Genomic DNA, 27,188 nt, shown 5'->3' with positions numbered 1-27,188 from the left:
TAAAAAAGAAATACTGTAGTGCATACTGTATGTATATTTTATGATGTATTCGTTATAAACAACATCTATTTGTCTATTGTGTGCTTTACATTTGAGTATTTGCTGTTAGTTTTTCTCACAGAATTTCTAAGAACTATTTAATTCACTTATGATGAAGTGGGTGCACATTTGCTTACCATCTGAGGTATTCACAGTCAAGATGTTCCACAGTTCTTCAGTAACAGACGCTAAGAATATACTTCACCTGATACCTCAGCAAAATTGACATACAGTATCATCATATTTCATCTTCTTGATCATTTTCATACCACCAGTTTTAGTGCATCTGAAAAGTCAAGTCACAACAACCTCTCACATCAGCGATTCAGCTAAATCTATGGGCCAGAAGACCACACAAGGGCCCAATTCTCTCCACAGTTTGTGTGAAAAGGAGTAAGTTACACCTCAAGTGGATTATTGTGGAGTGTCCTATATTGGGAGGTTTTGTGTAGACCATGCCTATGGATGTTAGTGTGTGCAGTGCATATGTGCAGATCAATATGCTAACTATTGTATACAACAGACCACTTGATATGGAGTTCCAAGAGTGAGAGAGTCTGGGAGCAGTGTTTAGTTCTACAGAAGAATGCCTTCAGTACGGGATCTTACTTATTGCCCTTCCCTTAGGCTCCTTCTACTGTGACAACTTTCTGGCAGGACAAAACACATCCTTATCCTGCTTGTTGAACAATGGTTTTCTTGTGAGACCAGAATGTGACAGTTGTGCCATGGATGCCCTACTCACCACATTTGAGACCAAAGAACAGGCACATGCTTTTTCTGGGTCTGAGATGAGAATGGGACAGAATCCCACAAGGCAATATCTACAACAGGGTGCAAAGCATGATGTCAATCAACCCTATCAAGGATAAGCTTTTTGTCATTTTCCTGATAACTTGTTGCAATTAAAAGTGATCTTTATTTTGATGCTCATTATAAAAACCCACTGTATCAATGCTACTCATTTATATAAAGTAATATGTGGAACATTTTTTTCATCTACTGTAATTTTTCAAGCAATCCAGTTAAAAAAGGTTTTGATCTATCCCTTGAACTGTATCCAGAACACAGGACATGACACAGCACATAGACTCTGTGTCTAATTTATCTTCTGAATGCACTTTGCTACAAGTAATTTGTAAGATACAGTATAAGAACTTTATATTATATGTTTTACAGTATGAATATACACAAATGTATATGTATTATGTATAAGCTATGAGTAATGGGACTATAAACAAAAAATGTCAAAAACTTTAACAAGATGATCTTAAGCTTAATGCATAAAGAGTGAATCTCTCAGCCTATTCAAGCTCATTTTATATTTTAATATATTTATAAATGTACTTCTTAAATAGGAATGTTGGAATATATTTATATACGTTGAAACACAGAAAAAGCTATAAAAATCTGGCAAGCTTGGTTACCTTACTTTTCTACACTAAACTCTCAAAGCAGTATTTTATCTTTATAGAACATTCCTCAAAACTTCAACAACAAAAGGTAATGTGGAGCTATGTTTCAAAAAGAAGAGCAAAATTTCAACAATGTCATGTTACATATTTTTTCAAATGTTAGAAGTTTTTTTCCTTGTTCTGAGTACATTTCATTGATAGGACTGGAAGAATAGACTTTCTAATCTTGAGCAGTCATGGACAAAACTTGACAAACTCTTTGCAAAATGTAGCAATTTCACAGATGTGGCGAACAATAAATCAGGCTCATGTGTAATAGCAACAAAAACTGTTAAAAAGAAATTCAGCAATATAAATTACTGCCTATACAAATAAAAGTCACACTTACATTGCTGATTTATAAAACAGATAAACACTTGTATGTTACATGTTCTACAGAGCATATTCTTGTTTTTCCATGACATTATAGTTGACTTTTATTGATTAACAAAGCAGTAATCCATATATTTCTTACTAGATAGAATTAGGTCTGCAGGTTTAGATATAAAATCTAATTTTGTCAATTATACAAACACATGCTACATCATTTAAGAAACAGCTGCATTTATCCACGTTGGAAACAAAATTTAGACACAAGAGGTGATGTCTATTTATATATTTTCAGACATCAACATCAAAAAATGTTCTCAAAAAATAAATACTGTATATATATAAATCCTGGCAAAAACAGTTTTGTTACTTTTAATTAGAAACAGGAACTAAGAAATATCACAACCCTATACAAAATGGAGTATAGTTTGTTGAAAAGGCTGGTAACTCCATCTGTTAAACAGTTCAAATTAATCTTTGAAGTCAAAGCAGGTTATCTGAATTCCCATACTGCTTTGTCTGGCATATACAGTATAATGTGTATATATATATATTTTAACGGGTGATTCAAAAAGCACCATTTTAAACATTTTAGGTAAGTGGCATAAATTTTCCATTTCACAACTGAAAAACTACGGTTACACAGTAGGTGAATGAAACAGACTCCTACGCAACTACGCAACTCTTCTAGTTGGTATTTTCACTGAATCTGCTGCTTACGCTGAAGAAACTGCATCATTGGTTGTTGAATGTCTTCTAGGTTTTCTTCTTATGAAAAAAGCTGCAAAGAGAAAACAAAAGACAATCTGAGAGCAACATTTCTACATGAGATATTTCTATGCCATTAAAATGTCTGCAATATGTAATATTTTCTTTCTCTTCTTTTGTATCATAAATGAAACAAACTAAACTGGCTGATTAAAGAGCAAACAACTCATTTTAAAGCAATTTAAATCTTCTGATGTTTACAGTTTTCAGAACAATATAGAATCATTACTTGTGTTCTGAACAAAAGTTATTTTATTTTTGTTAAGCTTTATTTTGTTTATCTTTGACTCCATTTTACACTTAATACTTTTGATCCACAGGTTCCGACCTCTACTAAGACTACACTGTAGGAATATTAAGATTATGAACTTGTTATGGGGGCATGACTTTAATCAGAATTTTTCAACTCAAACTAGACATATTCTTCAGATGTTTCACTTTTCTCTCTTCTGTCTTTGAAAGTTTTCATACCTGCGTGAGATTTAAAGAAGAAATGAGAAAAATGTGGTCAAAGATGTACTGAAATTTCATTCTCTGTTATTTGTTCCTACTGCCATACTATTGTTTTTTCTTTAGCACCATATATACTGTACAGTATAATTGCTCATTCCTATTCCCGAATAAAGCCTTTAAAGGGTGTTTTTGCTCCTTAAAAATAAAATGTAACTTCAGGAGTACAAGGCTAAATACTAGGATACTTTGGCTTTGACCACTCATTTGTCCATATGATCATATGGCATATATTCAGACTGTGTTATTTATGCTCCTCAAGTTCACTTTCAGCACAAATGTGTTAGGGATACCTATTATCAGCTCTATTGCTTGTTCAATCATTAGAACCAATAGCTGAGGCTATCAGACAGCATGCCAGTATTGCTCCCATTGATATATCAGATTTCCAACATAATACATCACTTTACGCTTTATTTTGCTTCAGTCTTATATTTCCACCTCAGTTTCCAATTTCATGGAATAATGTAATAGCTTTGGAAAATATAGAGCTTCTGGATACAAAATAATTTAGTGGAAATCAGTGTTTATGCCTCTGATCCTGCCACTGGAACTGCTTCTATTCCAACCATGTGCCCATACAGTCACAAGCCTCAGGTTTCACCTGTTTAAGCATTAATATCTCCTCTAATTTTCATCAAATTCACAAAAAGAATGTCTGAGTTTCTGAATAAAATCAAAATTGACCCAGTTAGATGATCCTCTTCATGGGTTATAGTACATGTATAAGATCTCCATTATAAAAATGAATTCACTACCTTGTGTTGTTTTATATTTTCCATCTCATTTTCACTACAATACTTATAAATTACTATAAATTAATTCCATCATACATACAGTAGATCTATCTGGGGGAAAGCAGCTGGGAGTTCAGTTGGCAATCTTACAATGCCCCAGAAGTACCTTATGAGTTTTTAAAATTAATTTTAAATAAAAATATTACATCTGGGCTTTTCAGCTGTAATAATTCATCTAGGACAGGTTTATTCTAAATCACAACAGGCTCGTGGGTCTTAATTAAGCAAGCATTAATTAAACCAATTAGGCACCAGGATCTTTCATTAAATTGCCTCAGTAGCAGGTACTAGAGGACAAGTTTTATCTCCATGGAACTTTTTTTCTCATCTCTAAGACTGCTCTGAGTCATCTTTATATAGGAAACGGTATGATTGTCCAAAACTCCTGCTGCTCAATGCAGCCAAGAGCAACCAGACTGCTTGGCACTATTACAGGTTAGACAAATGTTGTTGTTTTTTTTACAAAATCTGTTTATGTCCTTACATTTCCCCTTTTTTGCTTTTCTTTTTTGCCAGCTGGCTGTTGTCTGTTGTCCTATTAAAACCCAATAAGAATTTGTCCAAAAAGGAAATAACTCGAGAGTAACACAACCTTCCACAGATATACCCAGACAAAAGTCTGTCTGTCTGTGGATGAAAACTGGAGCAACCAGAGGAAACAGACACAGGGAGAACAAGCAAGATCCACACAGATAGCATCCCAGATCCAGAACTGAACCTAGGCTCAAGCGTCTGTGAGGCAGCAATGGTTACCACTGCACCATCATATTACTAGATGTATTTATATACTGTACATCTTTATCTAAATCAGAGGTCTGTAAATGAAAGCTAACAAAAATCTGGACTTTTCTAAAGCCACTTAATCATCTGTATCTCTATGGTTTCCTATTATTATACATACTACTTTATAAAGACTCATTTTGTCTTTTTAAACCATGCAATGTTAGCTAATTAATTTTCTCTTCAGTTGCACCTGCTGTTGCCACAGAGAAAAATGTAAATTTTGATTCCAAATAAAAAATGATTTCCACTCCTGGCAAGCCAACATGAAGGACCTGTCATGTTTAATTTTAGGACAGGTATGATCTTAATGCAGTACATATTGTGATGAGCTCCCTGGGTGCTAAGTAATATACCTGTACATGTGTCATTTGGCTCATGATGACTTGGCCGTGATTCCTGGTAGAAGCTCTAGTCACTGATTTTCAGTACAAATCTTTGAATAGTAAAACAGATTTCTTGTTAGTGCTTATAATGTAAATAATGATCCAACACAAGAAACAGACACAAACTGGAATTGCTACTGAGGTGCTCAGAATAATTTGCAAACTTAATAGCCGTGAGATGTAAATAAGTGGAACACTATTGCAGAATTACCAGTTTGTATTGTTGCAATTTGGGGATGGCTGAATGTTTAAATATGCCTTTCTTATAAGTAGCAACCCATTCTAAAAAACATAACTCAGGTGGGTAGCTGCGTCAGCATGCATAGGTTGCAAAGGAACAAGTAATAGGTTTATTCCATGCTGAAAAGAGAAGAAAGAAAAAACAACGTTTCGGCTGTGGAGCCTTCTTCAGGTGTGAGCTCACCCTCATAGCTGAAGAAGGTTCCACGGCCGAAACGTTGTTTTCTTTCTTTTCTTTTCAGCATGGAATAAACCTATTGTTCTTAAAAAAAAATTACAAATGGCAGGCTTGAAGAATGCCTACTGTAAATTGTCTTTATTGGATCAGCTCACTGAAGCAGAAACAATGGGTAAATATCCAGGTGACCACACAATCTTCAACTCAAACTAAACTAATTCTGAGTTCAATTAGTAAATCAACAAACGTAGAACACACATACAGAAATAAAAGCGAGGATAACAAGCACACACACACAGGTAAAGAAACAGTAAGACAGGAGAAGCCTGGAAAGAAAAGCAATTGCACAGCAAGTCAGTTTCCTCTTTCAGCTCACTAAGAGACCAGAATCTGTCCAGGTAATTTGAACACTTAAAAGGAAGGTACTTTAAGGAAGAGAGTATTTTGACAATATTGATTTCTGGATTTCCTAGTTGGGAAATCCATATGTTCCTATTTAGTTAGAATTCATTTCACAGAGATTTACGTAGGTGTGAGAAGCAGCACAGTGTTGCAGAGGTTAGCATCGCTGCCTTGCGGGGCTGTTGCTCTAGGTTCAGTTCCTAGGGTACTATCTGCATGGAGTCCAGTATTTCCTTTTACTCTCCCTCAGGATCCTAACCTCCTCTTGGTAACTCTCCTTGCAGCAGACACAATAGACCTAAGTCTTGTACTCTGCAATGTTCTACAGCCAGTGGGTTACGTAGCTGATAGTGTTTGGCCAGAGGTTGGGATTAGAAATCTGACAATCTCCGACAATCTGACATGATAACTGTCGCCTCCAGCTCTCATACCAGTATTAAAGTTTTGTGTCTTCCTAAGACTTGTGCAGTACTTGCTGCTCTACAGGTCTTCACCCTGAGGTCGATGACAAGTGTTGTTGGGCTTCACTCTGCTGACAGGCTGGAAAATCAACTCTCCTCCAGTGTTAGAAATTTCTCTGTTTCCTTAATAATAGTAACTACTTATGAGTTATTTGTGTTTTATTTTCCCCTTGGATGTACAAATAATCTTCTGCATTTTCTCCACATAAAATGCACTGTTCAATTTTATACTAACATTTGTAAATGTGTCACAGTAGAGTATTCTTGGCAGTAGAAACTATTTTAAATACAACCATAAATCAAACATTTCTTCACTGACATAATAAATGTTGTAATGTTTCAAATGTATCTTGTATCTCTACCACAGCAATTTTTTATTTCTGAAGGAAAATTGCAGTAGTATGATTGCATAATCTCAGGTTTTTTAAAGTATTATTAAAGCATTCAATAAGATCTTTTTTGGCATAAGTGCAGATGATTGATGGCTAGGTAAGAAAATGATATATTTCTGCTATGATCACGGAGTGATCATGATAAAAGAGTTTAATACTCCTTTAAGCAGGAGAGAATGGATTCACTCCTCAATGTTCTCTAAGAATTCTCTGTACAAATCAATAACCCCCATTTGAATATCTGTACCTACTTTAGAGAACATAAAGATGTTGTAGAGATAAAATTTGAAACAGAGTTATCTCTATAACTACAATAGTTACAACACAACAGTAATGTTCAGGCCAATGGGCCATCTGATTCTCCACTCAATATCTTGCTCTGTTGCATCTCAGGGCTGCAGCCAAACACTCAAGAATATAATTAGACTGCCATTGTAGAAGATGCCTTGAAAACATCTAATTCACAAGAAGCTACGATTTGTCATATTATTCTGTCAATGCTTTACATTTTTTACATCAGTTTGAAAACAAATATGTTCATTCCATTGCTGCTACTTCTTAATATTTTCTCATCATTTTCCCAGTATGACACCTACTGTGCTTCTTCATGCTCTTCGTGGGCAACCTACTTCTGCAATCACCCAGTTTCATGTATTTGTCCTTACCTACTGTCAAGACCCACACTCTCCCCTGTAAACACCATTACATTCCCGAACGCACTCTTTCACGATCTCATTCCTAATTGAACCCATCACATTCTCACATGCACCAGATTCCACAAATTCTCCCTCCCGGACCAATTATCCAACCACGTCCCTTTCCCTTCAGTATTTAAAGTTCCCTCACTCACCAACCCACGTTCTCTATTGAGAAGCCTCCCGAAGTATTCTCTTTCAACCTTTTTGACTGATCTCCCGGTTCCTTATCTTTGCTCCTGCCTTTTTTGACCGTGCTCCTTGGATTTAGTTTTTCGGAACAATCTTTCTTGGATTTCCCTGGCTACTCATTGACTCATTGACCGGACTCATTGCTTCTCCAATCGACCAAGCCCCTGGATAACGTGTTTTGGATATTGTCCCTGTGCTATCCCACATTCTGCAGGATTCACGGCTATGCACAAGAATCCTCCCATTCTACCCATTGGTTCCCTGACACCTACTGGATTACTGTCTTCACCTCTCTGCCCTCTCCCATTCTCAGTCCATTCATTTCAGTCATTTCTTTTTACACCTCCCAAAAACCTGAGCATCTCTGCTCGCCACGCTGATGCTGATGTAGTTGTTCAAGTTCAAGCTCAATTAGTTGTTCATTCCCTTTTCTCTGCACTAATTTACCTCTTGTAAATGAGGCCCATTAATCTCCTCCATAGGAGAGTTAATGTTGTCAAACTAGATAACTTGGCACATAAGGATACTTCTAGACATATCTATAAGTAAATGCTACATCATCTTTTGCTCATTGCAATACCTTCTGTATAATATTGATTTATACAGCTACTCGTGCCATTACACTATAGAACTAATGCAGTGAATTTTTACAGCTCAGTAGTTTTCAGAAATAAACCAGCCTAGATAAAAGTATACTAATAATATAATAATAATAATACTTTATGAAAAAAAGCACAAACTGTTGCAAATATCTTTTTGCAACACCATTAGCATTGCTGTGTTTGTGTTAGAGCTTGCTATAGACTCACAAGCACTCATAGTTATCTATAAAAATCTGGTGAAAAATAATGGTCTCTGCAATTAAATAAATCTGAAATTCTAGTGTCTTTGAAACTTTTTTTTACAGTCTAATGCCTAAAGAGGTGAGGAGCTAATGCGACGGGTACAGTTCTGTTCAGCGCCTTCCAGTACTCCATCACAGTCGCTCATGGGGTCAGAGCAAACACAGCACTACTTCCTAGATGTCCACTGCACCAAAAGACCAATCATTCTACACAATCTAGTTTTCAAACAATGCTCAGATAAGTTACATGAATCGTGATTCTAAAGAAAACATTCAAAATGAAAGTTCAAATGAGTCCCATCCACTCATACCATGATATGAAGTGCTCGGCCTCATGCTGTCACCTTGCAAGTACAGTAAAGGGGGGAAAGGGCTTACCCAAGGGTCTTGCCTTCCTTAGGGGCCAAAGCAATGAAAAGCCTCACCTACGACGTATGGTTCTGCTGGGCCTGCTGCGTCTGCTGCTGCTGCTGCTGCTGCTGTTGTTGTAGCAAGAGCTGCTGCTGCTGTCTGCGCCGGGCCGTCCTTAGCTTCTCAAAGCGGGCCTCCATCTCCTCGAGCACTTTGGGGGTGTACCGCACCACCAGCTTCACAGTGTCCTTTGCAGCCTTCAGGAGCTCCACTGCCTTCTCATGGTGCTCCCCTTCGACACTCTGACATCCCAAGAAACAAAAGACACAAAACGCTGCAACTTCACTGGCCTCGCTCTGTGTAACCTGGCTGCTACAAGAAGAACAAATAGGTAGCAAGAACAAGAAAGAAAGAACAAACCCTGTACAATTGCTTAGTAAAACACAAATATGTGACCAACAGTCATCTTCAGGAAATGTTCTATTTTACCAAGCTGTAAGGTACCTAAAAAATGCCAGAAGCTGAAAGCGGGTGATTTTCTGCTATTCATAAGAGTGTTAAAGGGGTGTTGTTAAAGAATAAAGACAGATAATTAATTTACAAATGTAAAAAGCAGTATATAATAACACTGGGGTTATAGCACATGAAATAAATCATTCAGTCAGTCTGTGGGCACAAACAATATACAGTAACTTTCAAATCTTTTTGCCCATTTTACAAAATGTGCTTATTTTTTTCTAACTGCAAATAATCTACGCTAAATTAAATGCTTATTTCAAATGTACACACTACAATGGATTGCACATTGAATATTTGTTTGAGCTTTGGTTTATTTTTTTAAAAGCACTTTCCTCTTTTTTAAATAGGGAACTCATTCTGCTCCAGAGAGATGTACATCACTCATATTGCTGTATATTTTTATAACTTTAAATATAATAAAGCAATAAGGAAAGGTCATCAGGCACATTTTGCATCATATTAATTTTATTTCTGATTATCTGTGATTAACACCCATTGTGCATCCAGACTAAAACAATTATGCCCAAGTCCAAGAGGACTACTATAATGACCTTCTGGATCTTGGTAAACTCAAATAACACAGCTCATTGAGCGGCAATAAAAAGTGATTTAGCAGAGATGTAATGGGAAGAAAATAAAAAAAAATCTTTGAAAATGTCATGTATATTATTTGAACAAAGGTCCTAAGGGCAAAGGGATGTACCTTAGATATGAGATAATTGTTGTCAAACCAAATTCCATACAGTATTTGAAAGAGCCATCTTTTGCTGTTCTCAGTTTTATACTGTAGGTATTGATTAATTCTTTGATAATACTGTACCCTTTGTATTGTTAAATTTCTTAGATTGTACCAGGAAGGAAAAAATAATTATTTTTCCTTCTATAAAGTAGTGTTACACGGTCAAAGTTCCAAAACAAATTGATCACTGAATACCCTATGCATTGAAGTACTTCAAATTTCAAAATACAATTATGAAATTTTGGAGCAGGCACCAAGGCCAGGGAAGGTGGAGAATGAGGAGTCCCAGCCCAGTGAGACTTGTGTCCAGGGCATCATTAGCCATGAGGGATTTCTATTAGGAGAGGGAAAACGAGGAATGGGGAAGGGGGACAGACAAAAATACAGACAGGCTGAGACCTGCGACATGGGTTGGACATTAGACGAAACAAAATGTAGGGTCGGAGAGGAAGTGGCTGTGGTTGTTCTGGCTTTCCAGGGAGTGGTGATCACGTCAGGAGAACTGGAGAAGGGAGGACAGCATGGCGGGTGCAGGGAGCCCGTTGTTTTCTCTTTGAAGAGCTGCTTATTCGTGGGGAGGTGAGAAAGTGACTGCCGTTGTGGTCTGGATGTGGCAAATGGTGGCGAGTTAGAAAGGCAGGCAAGACAGAGGGGTTGAGTTGGTGGAAGAGGTGTAGGAGTGACAAAGATAAGGTCTAGCAATGCAGAGTGTGAGGAGAGAAATCTGTCTCTAAAAAGACTGGAACACTAAGTGCTAGAAAGGGAGGCTCATTCTCACCGGGTGAATATTTAAATTTAAGAAAGCAGAACTGTGTGTTTACTATTTCATCTCCTCCAGAACTTGTTTAACATCTCCATTAAGAGCAGTAAGCATTTGTTCCTTCTCCTGCTTCTTTCTCTTCTATCACACATTTCATTAAAGTGAAAAGGTGTATCTAACACAACATCCAACCGTCATATGTTTTCATGTATTGGATAACATAATGTGCTATTATAAAATATACTGACTTAACATCAATTTTAATGCATTTTATTTGCATATTAAAAACTAACGTCTAGTTAATATTTTATCCTACCATATGTTCAGTTATGTAACAGATTTTTAGATTATGAAAGTGAGCACCAGAAAAAAAATATTACTAATATATTCTATCATTCAAATCTGAAATCAACCATACAGGTAGTGAAACATACCACATTTTTGTACAGAAACTTAATGGTTTCTTAAAAAAACTAATTAAGAACCTGATTTTAAAGGATGAAATGAAAGCTGTCAGTATAACTCAAATTCTGTTTGAAAGGAAAAAAAGAATTTTCTTTTTCGTTATTCAGCACAATAAAGGAGAGAATAAACTGTACAAAAATCTGAACGGGGTGTCATTATTCACACAAGGACAAGCAACTTAACTGCAGTGAACTGATAATTAATCAGTTTGAAGGCAGTAAAAAAAACAGGACAACACACGTGATAAGACTATAGTAATAGTAATTTTACAACTGAAAAACACAGTCTTTCAGTCTAATTATAAGAAGACAGTACTATTCTTTTGGTTAACTCAGTTGTTAATGGCATTGTAGCTATTAAGGATTTGTGATGTAGTGGAGAAAAAGGGTGACATGCCACCCACAGTTCAAAAGACATACTAGTAATTTAATTGAGTTCTGGGAAAACTGGCTCTGGTGTGAGTATTTTCATGTCTATGTCAGTGTGTAACCAGTGACGGACTGGTGTCCCATCCAGGGTGTGTCCTGCTTTGCACCTGTCTGCTTGCTGGTACACTGTAGGGTCTGGCTCCCCTGTGACCCTGTATTGGATAAAGTGGTTACAAAATGGATAGATGGATAAAAATAAAACAGTTTTATGTACCTAACCTCCTAGGGTCAAATTGTGATAGCTTTTGAGAAGTTACAAGAAACATTGCAGGTGTATTTGGTTTGCTTTGCTTTTGAAATCTTGTGAGGTAAGTGTATCCCAGTTCTTTTTTGTGTAAGTACAGACTGAACGAGCAAAGCCACTCACACCAATATCACTGTAATCTGGCTGTTGCCTAAAAAAGCGTCACTGTTTCATCGAGAGCAGAGAGCCTTTGCTGACTAGGCCTAACCCTACCTTTGTTGAAAATGTGCCAGTTATGCAACAGTTAATAATATCTTCACATAGAGGTGAAAGTCTACTATCAGAGTATAAAAATATATATAAAACACCAGGGAAGTGTTATTCAAAATGTCTACAACCAGACAACAAAAATATTGAATTATTTTTAGAAGAATACATCAATATCTCAATAAAATATATATTACAGTATATGGTTATTCAATGGTTAGTTGAATTTTCATTCAACTAACCATTATAAACAGTTATAATATTAATAATTTAAGTAATAAACACAAAAAGGTATGTAAATTATGCTACAATATAGGAAAGTTTCTCCTTCATTTCAAAATATATTCAACATGTCCTGCGCATTCAATCGCAATCTGAAAGTGAATGCTGAAATTAATATTGACACCTACAGTACCTGACAAAATCATATAAACATCCTGTTCAACAATCTTTAAACCCTTAATATTACATACTGTGAAGCCATGATGCATGGCCGCACCATTACAGAAAGAAACAGATACACCCATATGCCCATCATGACCTGTTGGGCAATTTTTCATTCACTTTCCCTCAATTTACAGGCATTCTGCTCCATGGCCCCCTGTCCGGGGTGTCTAGGACAAGCATATAGTTGCCATGTTCTCTGAGACCTTGGCTTGTGGACCTTCTACTCATGCACACCTCTGTCCTTTCGTGATCTCCTCCAGATCATTCTCAAGGTTCACTCATATTGCAGAGCACTTCGCTGTCTGGGTACCCAGGCTCAACAAACCCCACCTCAAGTTCTTTCTCTGTTATGCTAGAAAGTTTTTTTTCAGAAAGTAGCAGTGGAAGACCCTCGTCCTGGTCATTCCCTTTTGGCCAGAATCATTCTACTGCCGTCTTTATCTTACCAGCGAGCCAACATGGCGCCTCGAAGACATTAACTCACTGGGAGTCTCCCTGTCCCTACCCACCACACAAGAAGCCTCAAACTCCTCTCTCTAATTCACATATGGAGCCCCCAGCTCCCTGATGCACCCCAAAGCCTACCCTGCTCCTCACTCTACTAGGAGTCTTAATACTGTTGGAGCCTCCTTGCTCCTAGTTCTCACACATGAACCCCGGCGTCACACGCATTTCACTCTGAGCTTCCTGCCCCCGTGCTGTCACACAATGCTGCTCAACGATGGCTACTGGTCTTCTCACTCTCAACCTGTCAAACCTCGGGCGACCAGGCTGAGTGTACACACACAACACTTACTACAGTCTCCAGCACCTCACTCTCGCTCTCAGACTTAATACACTCGCAGGAATGACACACAACCTCACTGACGCCATAACCTTGTGCCCCAAGCTGTAGACTTGCCACGCATTTCCCTCGTGCCCAATCACCCCTAATTTTACTCTTAACTTACAGTTTCACCTGGCACATCTTCCCACTCCTTGCCTCGCATTTATAGAATGAGGTTCCCTCCACTACGCCCCTGCTCTCTGGACCACTCATTGCCAGAAGCCAGTAGTCAGACAGGACCTTTTCCACTGATGCCCAGACCTTGCTTGTCCCCATGTAGGATTCGCTTGCACCTGCCCTGCGATGGACTGGCGCCCCGTCCAGGGTGAACCCTGCCTTGCGCCCGTTGCTTGCCAAGAAGGCTCCGGCTTCCCGCGACACCGTATGGTGTAAAGCGGTTTGGTAAATGACATGACGTGTTTCCATTCAAACTATATGACACCACGTTGAATAACAATTGTTGTATTGGGCTCTGGGACAGTGTATTCTGAAAATACTGTATATAAGTACATAACAGTTAAGAGTGGTAGAAATGGATTAGTCAGATGAATAATTTATTTTTGAAGCAAGGGTGCAATGATTTTAATAATTATAAACAAGCTTTTTATTCCCCACAATTATTGGTACTTAAAACAAATTAAAAGACAAAATCATAACTGCAGTTCATAGCATTATGTACAGTTGAACGGTTGAACTGTACATGTATCTTTTAGTGTGCTGCTCTGTGAGCTGTGATAAATACCATCAAAGAAGTTACAAAATAATTTAATTTTAATGTGCACGATTGTAAGCTTAATGGTTCACAATTATAACAGAATGTAAGGCCAAACAAAGGAACATTCTTTCTCCTTTATAAATGGGAATTACACATCAAATACTTGCTGCGAAAGCCTCGTTAATGAAATATTTACCAATTATATTTTGTGAATGTCAGACATTTTTTACTAAATCCTCTGGGCAGCCTACCATTATTCATTTTAGTTGCTAACCCAGAATCACTTTGAAGGAGACATTTAAGTCATGATGGAACATTGTGTGAAAGACAAAAATGAGGCATTCTAAATCTAGATTATTTAATAACTCATATATTTCAAAGGATAGCCATTGATGGTAGAGATCATCGGCAAGGAGAGCAATGTCAAAAGTGCAGATTTCACTTCAGTCAAGTTTATAACAAAACAAATTTAAACTCAAGTAAGTCAATTTAATTTTACACTTGGCATACAGTCCAGCTTTCCAGGTTCACTTTGCTCATGTGTTGAACTGTGAGTTTACAGTTCTTTATATCTACAACACATCATTCCAGCTGAAACTGAATTGTGCCTTTACAGAACCATGAAGCCAGTTGAAATCACTACCAGTGTATCTGACTTTGTTACATCCATCATCTCCTTTGTGTCTCGTCACTACTGAATGACTCATGACTCAAATACTCAAACGTTTTATAGACCATTGAAAAATAGGACACTTTCCATAAAGGTATAAATCATATTGGTATATTCTTCTTTGTGTAAAGGGGGAAAATATTTTTCTTGGACTACTTTATTAATGCCATTAGTAATTCATTAACTAAAGAAATCAATTCTCAAAGATATTGATTCACTCAATTCATACTGTCCTTATAAATATCGTTTACTGTTAAACTCTAAACGCCTAAATTGATTTGCATTTGGACAACTAAAATATTTACATGAGTTGTGAAAACAGAGCGTCTTTACCTCCACAGATTAATAATAAATAATGCTTCTGTCAGTTTCTAATATGATTTGAAAAGACGTTTAAATATTGAAGCTTTGAATTAAATATTTGTGCAAGGATGTTATGTAGTTTTATAAATAATGAGGTTTTAAATTATTTTAATTGCTGTTCATTTCCGAAACAAATGCTTAGAGGGACAGCAGGAGAAAAGCAGAATGCTGGAATACAAGAGTGTAGCAGACCTACCACGCCGTTGACAGACAAGAGCTGATCTCCTCTCTTTAGACCTCCGTGTCTCTCTGCCACTCCTCCAGGAATGATGCGCGAGATGTAGATTGGAGAGTTCTGCTCCTTTCCACCCATCACGTTGAAACCCAGGCCTTCCTCTGTCTTAGGCAGCTCAACCACCCGGGGGTGTGAATGACCTTCACTGGCTGCAAATGCAGCTACTGTGGCCTGGGAGGAGGGAATCAGATAATACAAGCCCTTTCATGAAGGAAAATTTGCAAATAAGCAGAGGTGTCCAGGAACAATTATAGGCTAATTACCTGCACTTACATTTCAGAGAATGACATTAACTTATTCACTGGAGCATTTACTGAGAGAGCAAAGATAATTTGTTAAATTCATTTTTTTCCCTAACTTCCATCTCAGATTAATTTCTCAAACTTTTACAGGTTTCCTTGAAAACGCAAGTAACCAAGTGATACTTTTCAGACTTTGGTTCTACGGTAGGTCAAAAAATGTTTCAGAATAAACCATTAGAGTTATACAGTTAGTTACAGTAAGACAGATGTGTTTGTTGCACTTCTTGGTCTGACCCTACCACATTTGTTTAAATGCATTTATTTATGGCATCTAGGATGGGAATTCAAGTGTCTATAATGCTTGTTGGAAGTGAAATGCTATAGTGACATGTCAGACATTGTAGAGGGAGTTCATAATACTCTGCAGAGTAGGGGGATCTTCTAAATCTCGTTCTGGAGAGTACCAGTTGAGGTATTATAGGTAGCCTTTCAATAATCAATTTCTAAAGTCCTGAAACAATTCACAGTACATATGATCCTTTAAACAGGTGGTGTGTTCAATTAAGTATTTTCAAAATCATGTGGAGCAAAAGGGCTGCACAGTGGTGCAGTGGTTAGCACTGCTGCCTCACAGAGCTGGAGTCCTGGGATAACTGGTATGTTCATTGGCTTCTGTGAAAATTGGCCCTAGGTCTGAGTGGGTGTGTCTGTGGTTGTGTCTGTCTGCCCTGTAACTGACTGGCGTTCCATCCAGGTTGTACCCTGTCTTGTGCCTGTTATTTGGCGGGATAGGTTCTGGCTTCCTCACGGCCCTGAATTGAATGAAGCAGTTACAAAAAGGAATGGATGAATTTGCAGCAAAAACCGTAGTATTAGTCATCATTCAAGGATGAGTTTTCCCATTATTTAAGCATTGCTTGCTTATTTAATCATTTTAACAAGTGTTCCTAGTGTTCAAATAGATACCTCAGGTATTCTATATGAATTAATGAACTGAGGCCCTCCAGGACCAGGATTGGAGAACCTGCTAGACAGTCATTAAGCCTAGTAAAAGAAGTCATGCATGTCTTGCTATCTAGTATACAACTGAAAAGATGGGAAATTCCATATAAATACAATGGAGTATCTACCCATGCTAGATTTTAAGTTATGCTGTATTTTACCTGCATTTAGGTTACAATCACCTCCAAAATTATTGGCACCCTTGATAAAGATGTGCAAAAAAGGCTGAATAAAATAAACAGCACTGTTAGTGAGCTATATTGTAATTTTCCCACATGTGGACTATATTTTAGTTTTTTACATTTTCAATAGAATCAATCAGAATTACACATTTCACAAATTATACATTTATTTCTAAAAAAATCATCACAATTAAAGGTATTGATACCCCTGGTTTCAGTAATTTGTGCACCCTCCCCTTGCAAGAATAATTTAACTTACTGTAGCATTTTTCTATAATGTCTTATATTAAGAACACTTATGATCATATATCTTATTTACAAAAGTGGAACAGATTTGTCAAAAGCATTTTACCAAAACATCTGTATTTTTCATATTACTTAAATACAATGTTTTCACTTCACTAAAGCCAGATGTTCTGAAAAAGAAACTTCTTTTTCTGTCTATTTTGTGATTTGTTTGAAGAAGCTGCAAAGCTTCTCTTCTGACCTTTTTATTTCTTTAAAATGTGAATTACTGTACAAAGCACTTGCTCAGCTTTCTGGCAATGATGATAGACAGCTCACTAAGCAATTGGTTAACTACATTTTTGTTTCAACTCAAATACTGTAGGTTGAGCGACCAGGTGCTCCTCATATTAAAGGTCTTATCAACAGCCAAATCTGTCACGGATGTCGGAAAGGACGAACCGTGGAATGACCGTGGAGAGCGAAAAGACCCTATGCGTAGCGGCGGGACGGGGGTTACCCCGGGCTCAGCTGTTCAGGGAATGCCGTATAGAAATCTATGCCCTCAGGTAGCGGACGTGGGGCGATCTGGTGCTAGGAGGGTTTCAGGACATCAGAACGTCAATGCTGAGCTAACGTGAATGAAAGACCCAGAAATATATAGCCCAGGGAAAGAGAGAGACCGGAAGGACAGCAAAGCAGGAAACTAGGGACAGCACAGAGTAGGAGCGCCCTCTGGCTGCAGAGGGCGTGACAAAATCTTGCCAGTTAGAAAGTCCATATCATTTCTGCTGATGTTATGAGCTTCATAGTTTTGTATAATACTAGATAAAGCTTGTTCATGTTTATCACAGGTAGAGGTGTATTTATGACAATTTAGTTTATGAAATTTAAGAGAGCGTTTTGCTTTGTCGGTTCAGCTAACAGGTTCCAGTTATCTTCAGGCAAAGGTATCAGTGCCTTTTCCTGGGACTTATCGCAATGTCTGGGATGAACACAGACTCCACCCACGTAAAACTTAAGTTATACAGACCAAAGGAAAAATTAAGCAGACTAGATCCTATAAACACCAGCTCTGTGAGAAAGAAAAACAATTTCCTCTGCAATTAATCTCTCAGTAAAGAAAACACAAACCTCCAAACTTTGACATATTACTACAGTATATGAGCAATCAGTATACAAATGCACATCAATGACTCTTACATACAGTAACATGTTTTTCACACAGTAAATTCTGAAGAAGATTGGTTTGTTGGTTGCTTGACTAGGACTGTATGTTTTTTCTTCATAATATAAAATAAAGTGCTTTGTGATTGCTATTTAAAATTGCCAGAATGAGCTGAATGGTATGTTTCAAATGACTGAGCATATGACATGACCCAAGATATCTGTAGAATGTAAACCAGCAGCAGAGCAAGCCTTTCTTACATAGTCTATAAGAAAGAAGGCTGATGTAACTGGGCTTAAAAGTGACAAGATAGCTGAAGCATGATCCTATGAAAGTATCAATGGTTTACAGATAGTGGCTGGCAAATAAAAAAAAATACCAACAGGGAGGCACAACTGAGGCTATAAACTGAATCTTGTGAGAAAACAACTCAGCAGTTCTGGTCCTGTGAACAGAACTAGTGGAATCTGTGCCGCAGAACTGTAATCACTGCTGGGGAACTGACCCATTATAAGGAGTAATTTATTCTTTGTTAAGGCAATATACTGTATATGCTTAAAAAGTAAGAATATAAAGGATAAAAAAGACAAGTACAAGAATATGCAGTCTTAGCAGCACATATTTTCTCACTTCAGCAGAGAAACATTAAGAGAATGCCCTGTTAAAGACAAGCATAAAAATAAGTACTTGACAGAATAATGAATTCTGGATGGAATTCTCAAGACTATTGAAGCTTAAAGGCAAAATACTATCTTCTTTGATGTGTCTGCAGCTTTAACACATCGCCTTGAGTACCGAAGTATTTATATATAATGTAGTTTTGGTCCATGCTAATTAGTTTGTAACAGGTGGCAAAGTTTAATATGCATTAAGAACATAGCACATTTATCATTTTTAAACACTTTCATGCAAGTAGAGGTACTGTACAAGACACTTTAAGGTAGCACAAGCATACCATGGTGATGTATTCTCAATTTTAATGATTAATTCACCTCTTATCTTAATAACATCCATCCCAATTAATCTTCCAGTATGTCTTTGGACTTATGGGAGGAACCCCTTACAAACATAGGGAGAACTCCACACAGTTTGAACCTAGGGCCCCAGGGCTGTAGAGCAGTCATTCTAACCACTGCACCACCATGCCACCTGGTTTAATTAGTTCAGGTGGGTACAGTAGGTCAGCACGCGTGGCTCCACAGCCGAAACGTTGTGTTTTCTTTCTTCTCTTCAGCATGGAAAAAAACCTATTACTTGTTCCTTTGCCACCTGGTTAAATGACATCTTTCCTAAAAAAGAAAATAAACCTATCCAGTCTGTAATATATTTTTTAACATTTTCATAGTTAATTAAATCTGGTTCCTGTTTAAAAATAGGAAGAGCATAGCGTTCAGAATAGCATTCAGATGCTAAAAAATCACAATTTGTTTTGATTTTTTACCAAAGGTTTCTGAAAATGATTCAAGCCTGAATTGTTCAGTGTAGACATTAATTGTATGTGATTAAATCACTTTTTTATGTTCAAATACTCCTGCAGCTATTTGAGGGCAGCTGCACAACCTTGAAAGACTTTGAAATGATTAGCAGGCTTATTTGAAATGAAATGTATATTAGTCATCCATTTTCATAAGATTAACTATACATATTCCTGTAATTCACTCTATTCATAATCAGAGCATATTGTATGGTACTCTATATACTGTAAAGCATAGGAATATGGATGTTTAAATGTTTTGGCTTTCTAGAATGAAAAGTAAACCGTGATCTGTACTGCTTCTTAGATAAAACAAATATATTGCAAAGGATAACTTTTATAGCTCCTACAAGTGGTTTTAGACAAGTATGAGCCCAGACAGATCCAACACATCAGAACACAGCTTGAGGCTAAGGGACATGGTTGAGGTCACTGATTTCACTGCTCAAACCTCGAGAACAGTGACCGTCATCACAGAATCAGAGGCGTACAGTAAGAAGCTTTTTTTATGAAGGGGCTTTATGGTTTTATGAAGATGTTTTTATAAAGAACATTTTAGGAAGTAAGATAATGTTTTGTTGGGTCAAAAAAGAAAACTAATGATCTTTGTTATACATTAATACTTTTTACTTTTGCTGTACAGTTTCATAAAAAGCTAATAGACTAATAAATCATTGGAGTTTCTTTATCATTGTGTGAAGCAGACAATTAATGTGGGCAATGTACCAGTATAGGAGTGTGCATGAGAAACATGCACAAAAAAATATATTTTTAAATCATTTAATTAAGAATCTAAGATCATAGTTTTAGTGGTGTCCTGCCTGGTTTAATAATCTGTATGCAAATCCTCCAGCCCCAATCATGACTTTATAATACATAATGTGTTAGTAGCATGTCCATTTACTAGCACTTCAGAGAATGCATGAAGTATTGAAATGCTTTTATTTATCATTAACACATATTTCCAACCCAGAATGATTTACATACACTTTTCCTGTTATTGTGTCTCTCAGATGGTCTTTAAAAATATTTTTGAGTTTGGGGAAAGTTTAAAAAACGATTATTGTGCTGCTTTTAGAAAATTATTTGTCCACATATTACTGGAAAGGGCTACTGTGAAGTAGAGAGAATTAACTGGAAAAACTCACTGAATGACAAACTGAATGAGTAATTAACACTCAGAGGGAGTGAAATTCCACATAAGGGAAAAAAGCATTCAGCAAAGGCTCTGTGTGGAATTAGCCATACCTCTGGGATAATAAAGAGGTTTACAGTATATGAACATCCAGACAACCATTTTCTAAATGCTTTATCCAATACAGGCCATGGCAAGCAATGGACACAAGGCAGGATACACCCAGGACAGGACACGACTCTGCCAATTTTCCTAGAAGCCAGTAAATTTAACGGCATGCCTTTGGACTTTGGGAGTACTGTGAGGAAACCCATGAGAATGTGAGGAAGAACATACAAACTCCAAGCAGATAGCACCCCAGAAACTGAACCCAGGGCTCTAGCGCTGAGAAAAAGCAATGTGAACCATTGCGCCACTGTGCCACCCCTTATATGAACAGTTGGACGGAAAATGGTTTTGGTCTGTGTCTCGGCTCCAACCTGCAAGGTGGGAGGGTGAGAGCCATAGAAGGGAGTGCTTACTAGACAATGGATTGGGCTGGCTTACAGGCCTGAGCTTACATAGCGAGGGATATAAGAGAAAACACAATTCAGTTCTGTAATGAGGAGTGTCACAGGTGCTGGAAAGGCATCCAGCTGATTTGTCAGGCTCAATGGGGTTGAAGTGTGCTGCTGACGGAGAAGGCTCGGTAATCTAGTAAGTGTGACGAACACGTGCCATGAAGATGGAGAGTGACGATCTAGTGACTTGTGTGAGAAGAACCAAGCGACAAGAAACTGAGAAGGGAGAGTTACTGTGCAGCCTTCCCCAAGAGATAAACAGTGTGAAAAAACTAGCATCCAGGAGGAGATCTCAAAGATAAAAACAGGCCACTTAAAATGTGAAACACTGGCGGTGTTGAATTTGAGGTGACGTCTGTGCCAGTGGTTGTCAGAGCAACTATGTAAATATTACATGTCAAATGTATTTAATTTGGCAGCAAGCCTCAATTGTGTACTTTTGACTACTAACATATCAATGCCCTCATACAATAGAGTATTTCATAGAGTACTGATAAACAGTATCTTGTAATATAACTGTTGAGGTAGTTTGTATTGTTTGCATAAGAAAGGAAATGTACAAAACATACTTAGCAGTAATTACAGACACACTACAACATATTTCAAATCAGATTTTAGACTGCTTACTAGTGCGAATTGGAAATGGGGGTAAATATTCCTTTCTCAGCTGACAGCCATAAGGAATCGCTCTCCCCTGCTCATTCAATACACTTTTTTTGTTTACAGAAACTGCACCTCACCACTGTTAATCAAAGCCTTTTGTTTTGTGTGTTATTGTGATGCTATATGTGTCTGTCATGTATACAGTACAGACAAATGTCATAGAGATAAACTGCAGGCTGTGCATACGTTTTACCTTACAATGTGCAGTAGACAATGTGAATACTCTACAATGTGTTTATTCAGTGAAATACTTTGTGATGTCATTGATACATCCATTATTAGGTCTCTAAGCTATTTAATGACCATGAATGCTTTATCCTAATCTATTTTTTTCTAATTAGTCACAACTTATGCATTGACTGGACAGACTGCCAAGGTGTGCAAAATAAAGAGTCTTCTGTACTTCTGTAGTGTGTTCTACACATAATAAATTAGGGTTTAATGAGTTGGGGTATAATGTTGGAAGCAATTTTTTGCACGAGCACTCAATTTTTTCATTTTTATTTTTTTAAGGGGTGAATATAGTCAGAACTATATAGTGTAGTATGTTATATTACAGTAGCTCCTATTTTTAATGTGCTCCATAAAAATGATAATCCTGAAACAAAACTGTGCAGAGATGTGTGCAACAGACATAATTTTGATTCTCTTATATTTGTAAAATCTTGAGATACTGTATTCTGTATTCTAATTAATTAAAAATGAAATCCAGCAGCATTGTACCTATAATTTAATTTCCTTTATACACTTTCTATTTTTGTCTATCACAGTAATATAAGAAAGATAAAAATGTTTGACGGTGAATAACAGAGAAATGTGTAAATTAATATTTAACAAAAAGGTCAAGTACTATATCAACAACAATAAAGCTTCAAACCGACTAGAATAAACACAATTTCAGAGTAAATTTTGTGTTTGTTTCCCTTACCTACTGCTTATGGCATCAGATTTAATCATTCTAACATGCATATCCTGATACATAAAACACATACTGTAGTGTCAAGTAGGGGCACAAACACAATTTTTATATTATTATATCAAAAGGACAAAATGTTTTTTAACTGTCCTTTAAAAGGTCTACAGTTAGTTCACTTAAATATTTCTAAGCACAGTAAATTTATATTCAGTCAAAATAAAAGCAATTTAATTGTCATTTTAATTAAATTTAATTAAAGAACATCGACAGATGCTATTATCACACAGTCCTGGCAAAGACAAAACCAAAACTAAAAATGATTACACATCTGTAAGAAACATGCATGATTTAGTAGGCACCCCTTCATTGCTGGGTTAGAGTGCATGAAAAAAAATATTTCACAGACTATTATTGTGCTTATGGTTATTTGACCTGTGGAGCAGCTATACTGGTCTGGGATGTCACTATTTGAGTATTCTTACAGAGAACACACTTGAAAAAAACCTGAAACACACATATGCACAATCAAATATACAACAGACAGCACATCATTTCTGAATTGGAAAGGGCCTACCTTTGCAGTAGCTCGTGCCTGGTATTCTGGGCAGCCATTCACAGTTATAGTTTCATGCATGTACTGATAAACCTTCAAAGAGAAGAAAACACTATGACTTGCAGGCAATGTTCATTCAAATTAAGCCTGCCACTTAAGTAAAATTTAAGATGTACAGTATTTTCTCAGCCTTACCTCAGAATGTGAACAAGCTCACAATCATAAAATCTCCAATGTCGAGATAGCTGTTAAAATTAGTAATGCCTCCTAGAATGTCTAAATACAGTATAATGTCACTTAGACATGTAACATGAAATGTACAGTAGAAGCATAGAAATATAACAAAATAAAGGAAACAGTTAGAAATCAATAATCCAAGGGGCTTCTGAGTGGCTTAAGCAATAAAAGTGTTCATACAAAATTCAGGATGAACCCTAATCTAGAACCCTATAATTACTTGTTGGAGTCCTGGTTTCATTCCCTTACTTTGACCAGGATTCATGTTGCATTCCTACACTGTACTCTGTACAGTGCCCTCCTAATTGTATTCACACCCCTGATGAAATAGGAATAATAAACATCAAATAACAGGAGGATTTACAAATTGGATTTACAAAAAGGTTTCTTGCTTAAAAAAACGTAAACATTTATACAATAATATTGATAGAACTGCACAGAGCAAAGTCATATTTGTCATAAATATTTTAACGCCAGAAAAAATGACATCACATCCCAGTAATCAGAATTTTGTATATCCTTGTATGGCAGAAATTACACAACTCCTGCAGTGCTGTATAAGTTCTGGCATTTCGGAAAGAAAATCTACTAACATTCCTCCATGTAAAATTGCTCCTTCAGATGCTCAATTTTAGGTTAGTGAACTTGAGTTTGGATCACAAACGTTTCATTGGATTGGAGATTTGGAGACTGAGTACTGTAGGCCAGTCAAGAACATTTATTTTGTGTGCAGTTAACCACTCCTTTGCCGATGTGGCTGAGCTGAATGCTTTGAATCAATGTCATGCTGGAATGGGCATTTTTGGCCAAGTTTCAGCTTCATGGCAGAAAGAACCAGGAGTCTAACCAAAATGTCTAGGTTGCACCATTGGACATTGTTTCATGGTCATTTAACTTGGAGTATGAATGAATATTTGTTAATTCATAATATATACAGTATGATGTGATATACTACATTATTGGAGCGGTTGTAGCTCAGACGGCAAGGGTAGCCCCTGACCGGAAGGTCCTGGGTTCAATCCCAGGTATGGGCAAGCAATGTACTGTAGTTTGCTCTAATTCCTTCCAGATGGCTCCCAGGTCCACTCAGCCTGCTTTCCAAATGAGTACCTGGGGTTAATCCATCCAGGGGTAATATGCCGGCCGGAGTGTGATGTTGAACACATCACCTCCACCTCCAGTGTCGGATGGTCAAGTAAAATGGTGGCCCTTGCCCCCCATTCCTCATGAGCCTTTATGGCCTGAAAAAGGACCTACCTTCTACATTGTGATGTAGAGTAGAGATCAGTCTGGACTACCATCTTGGCTTACTGATTAAATGGACTATAGTGGGGAATTTGGGGACTATAGCCTTACATTGACTAAGTAGAAAAACTTTGCTTTTGCAATTATTCTGTTTAAAAATGCTTTACTATGTTTTACCCCTCTCTTTTAGAAGCCAGTAAGCTTTTACTAAATTCACTATGGCCCTATCACTGAACTGACTTGCTAGTGAGCAAACCAAGCACACTTTGGACTGTACAGTATTTCTCAAAAAACAGCAGTGAGTGTATGCTGGTTGACTCTTTTTTACTGTTTGAGAGTGAACTGAGGGATAGGATTAAAAACATTATATATATTAATTTGTGTGACTGACATAATGACTTCAAAATGAAAGTATGACTGTAACTTTGTGCAGTAGAATGTCATATTACATGCCATAGTTTTGCAAAAGTACAATTTCAGAAACATTTTCTTGCTTAAAGGAACTCAAAAGCCACTTTTTATTACTTAGGCCAGTTTATTTTTAATGCTTATTTTAGCGTTTAATGCTGTTCACAAACAGGCCTGTTAGCACTCTGTTACTTTGTGTATCTACAGTATTTTTTGCAAACTCATAATTCAGCCCAATGTGCTATATCTCCCTTACTGTTATATCTCCCATATCATTGGCATTGCTATTCACAACTCCAGAGATACATGATAAAAATAATTGCAAGACCTTAAATTCACAAAAGGTGCTAAGAATAGTTTGGCTGCAACATTTAATTCACTTAGTATCCCAGAAGAACAGAAACAACTTCAATAAAATACATATTCTGTTTAATTTGGAAAAGGAAGATACAGGCATTTATCCCTTATTGTTTATGCAAATCACACCTATGAAAATGTCGATGTCACTTTATTTGTGGGCTCATTAAAAATAATATCCGGCCATAATTTTTCAATCTAACATAAACATTTAATTTAAAAATACAGAAAAAAACCATAGAAGGAATAAGACATGCTCAAATACTACTGGCTGAAATGCCAAAAGATATACAGTACATATGGATTTGACAGTTTTTCCATTTTGTGGGGGATACAAGACAAACATATTTTGATAATAACTCAGTGTGTTAATCTATGCTTTACATTTAAATTATTCATATCTGCAGCTTTGTACTGAATATAATTTCTGCAGCATGTGGAGAAAATTTCCATTTCGATGAAGTATAATCTTTTGTCAGTAATACTATTAACTCTCAAATGTCTTGATCTGTAGTTATTCCAGTGGCTCTAAATACCTAATGAACTGCTGTCAGTAATTACAGTTTTAGTAATTACAGTACTGAGATTGATTGAAACTCACTGAGAAGTGAATCGCTTCTCTAAAAAATGTAGGTCAAACTGACTGTGCAGTGGGGCCTAATTCTTTTCAACAGACTATAGGCATCATAGGAAATAAACCACATAAAATACACTGATATTTACAATGATTTTGAGCTTCTCTTTTGGTTCAATTTAACACAACTTTTTTAGTCATAAAGAAAACAGTATTGTTTGCAGCAACAATTGTTTTACTTAGCCTCCTATTTGTGTCATACTAGAACATGCTGTATTTTTTAATCTTACAGCATTTTCCACAACCTTAGGCAGTCTTAAGTATCATTATCAGTGAAGGAGCAAATAATAGTATCAGATAGCTTATGCTCACATTATATATGACTGTTGACATTTTATATAAGACTTTGACTAAAATTTATACAAATATAATGACTTACTTAAGTTATTCAAAGCATCAAGTAACTTAAATATTAAATGTACTGTTTCATGCCATTATCAGTTTATAATTTGCTTAATTAAACTTAATTGGATGCAAAGACTACTGAAAATCTTACAATGAAGATCTTATTGATACTGTTACACATTTAAAAACAAACCAAACCATCAATTTTCCACTTCAACTCACAATGAACGTATCCTCCACAATCAAAGATCAAAAAATGAAAAATATGAACTAGAATTAGTTCATTTTATTTTTACCTACAGTAACCACCACTCTAATTGTTAATCTTCAATAAATTAAAACAATTACAAGTTTTCTGAAATTACAAGATCTGAGTATATACTGATGGAAAAAAGAAATGCAACA

At 36.7% G+C, this 27,188-nt stretch overlaps 1 protein-coding gene across 1 annotated transcript in view; it reads right to left on the bottom strand.

The window, feature by feature from the left end:
- Positions 1-938: 938 nt before the first annotated feature.
- lin7a (lin-7 homolog A (C. elegans)) overlaps positions 939-27,188 on the bottom strand; it is a 62,346-nt gene continuing 36,096 nt past the window's right edge. Inside the window, exons 3-6 of the mRNA XM_088922707.1 lie at positions 23,579-23,650; positions 15,399-15,608; positions 8,894-9,121; positions 939-2,604 (exon numbers count right to left, since the gene is read on the bottom strand). Coding sequence (XP_088778833.1) covers positions 8,894-9,121; positions 15,399-15,608; positions 23,579-23,650 — 510 coding nt within the window. The 3' untranslated portion in view covers positions 939-2,604. The remainder of the gene's footprint in view (positions 2,605-8,893; positions 9,122-15,398; positions 15,609-23,578; positions 23,651-27,188) is intronic.

Source organism: Atractosteus spatula, chromosome 8, assembly GCF_055471065.1.
Source record: "Atractosteus spatula isolate fAtrSpa1 chromosome 8, fAtrSpa1.hap1, whole genome shotgun sequence".
Taxonomy (NCBI): Eukaryota; Metazoa; Chordata; class Actinopteri; order Semionotiformes; family Lepisosteidae; genus Atractosteus; species Atractosteus spatula.
Note: the sequence above shows the minus strand (reverse complement) of the source record. Positions and strands in the feature narration are given on the sequence as shown.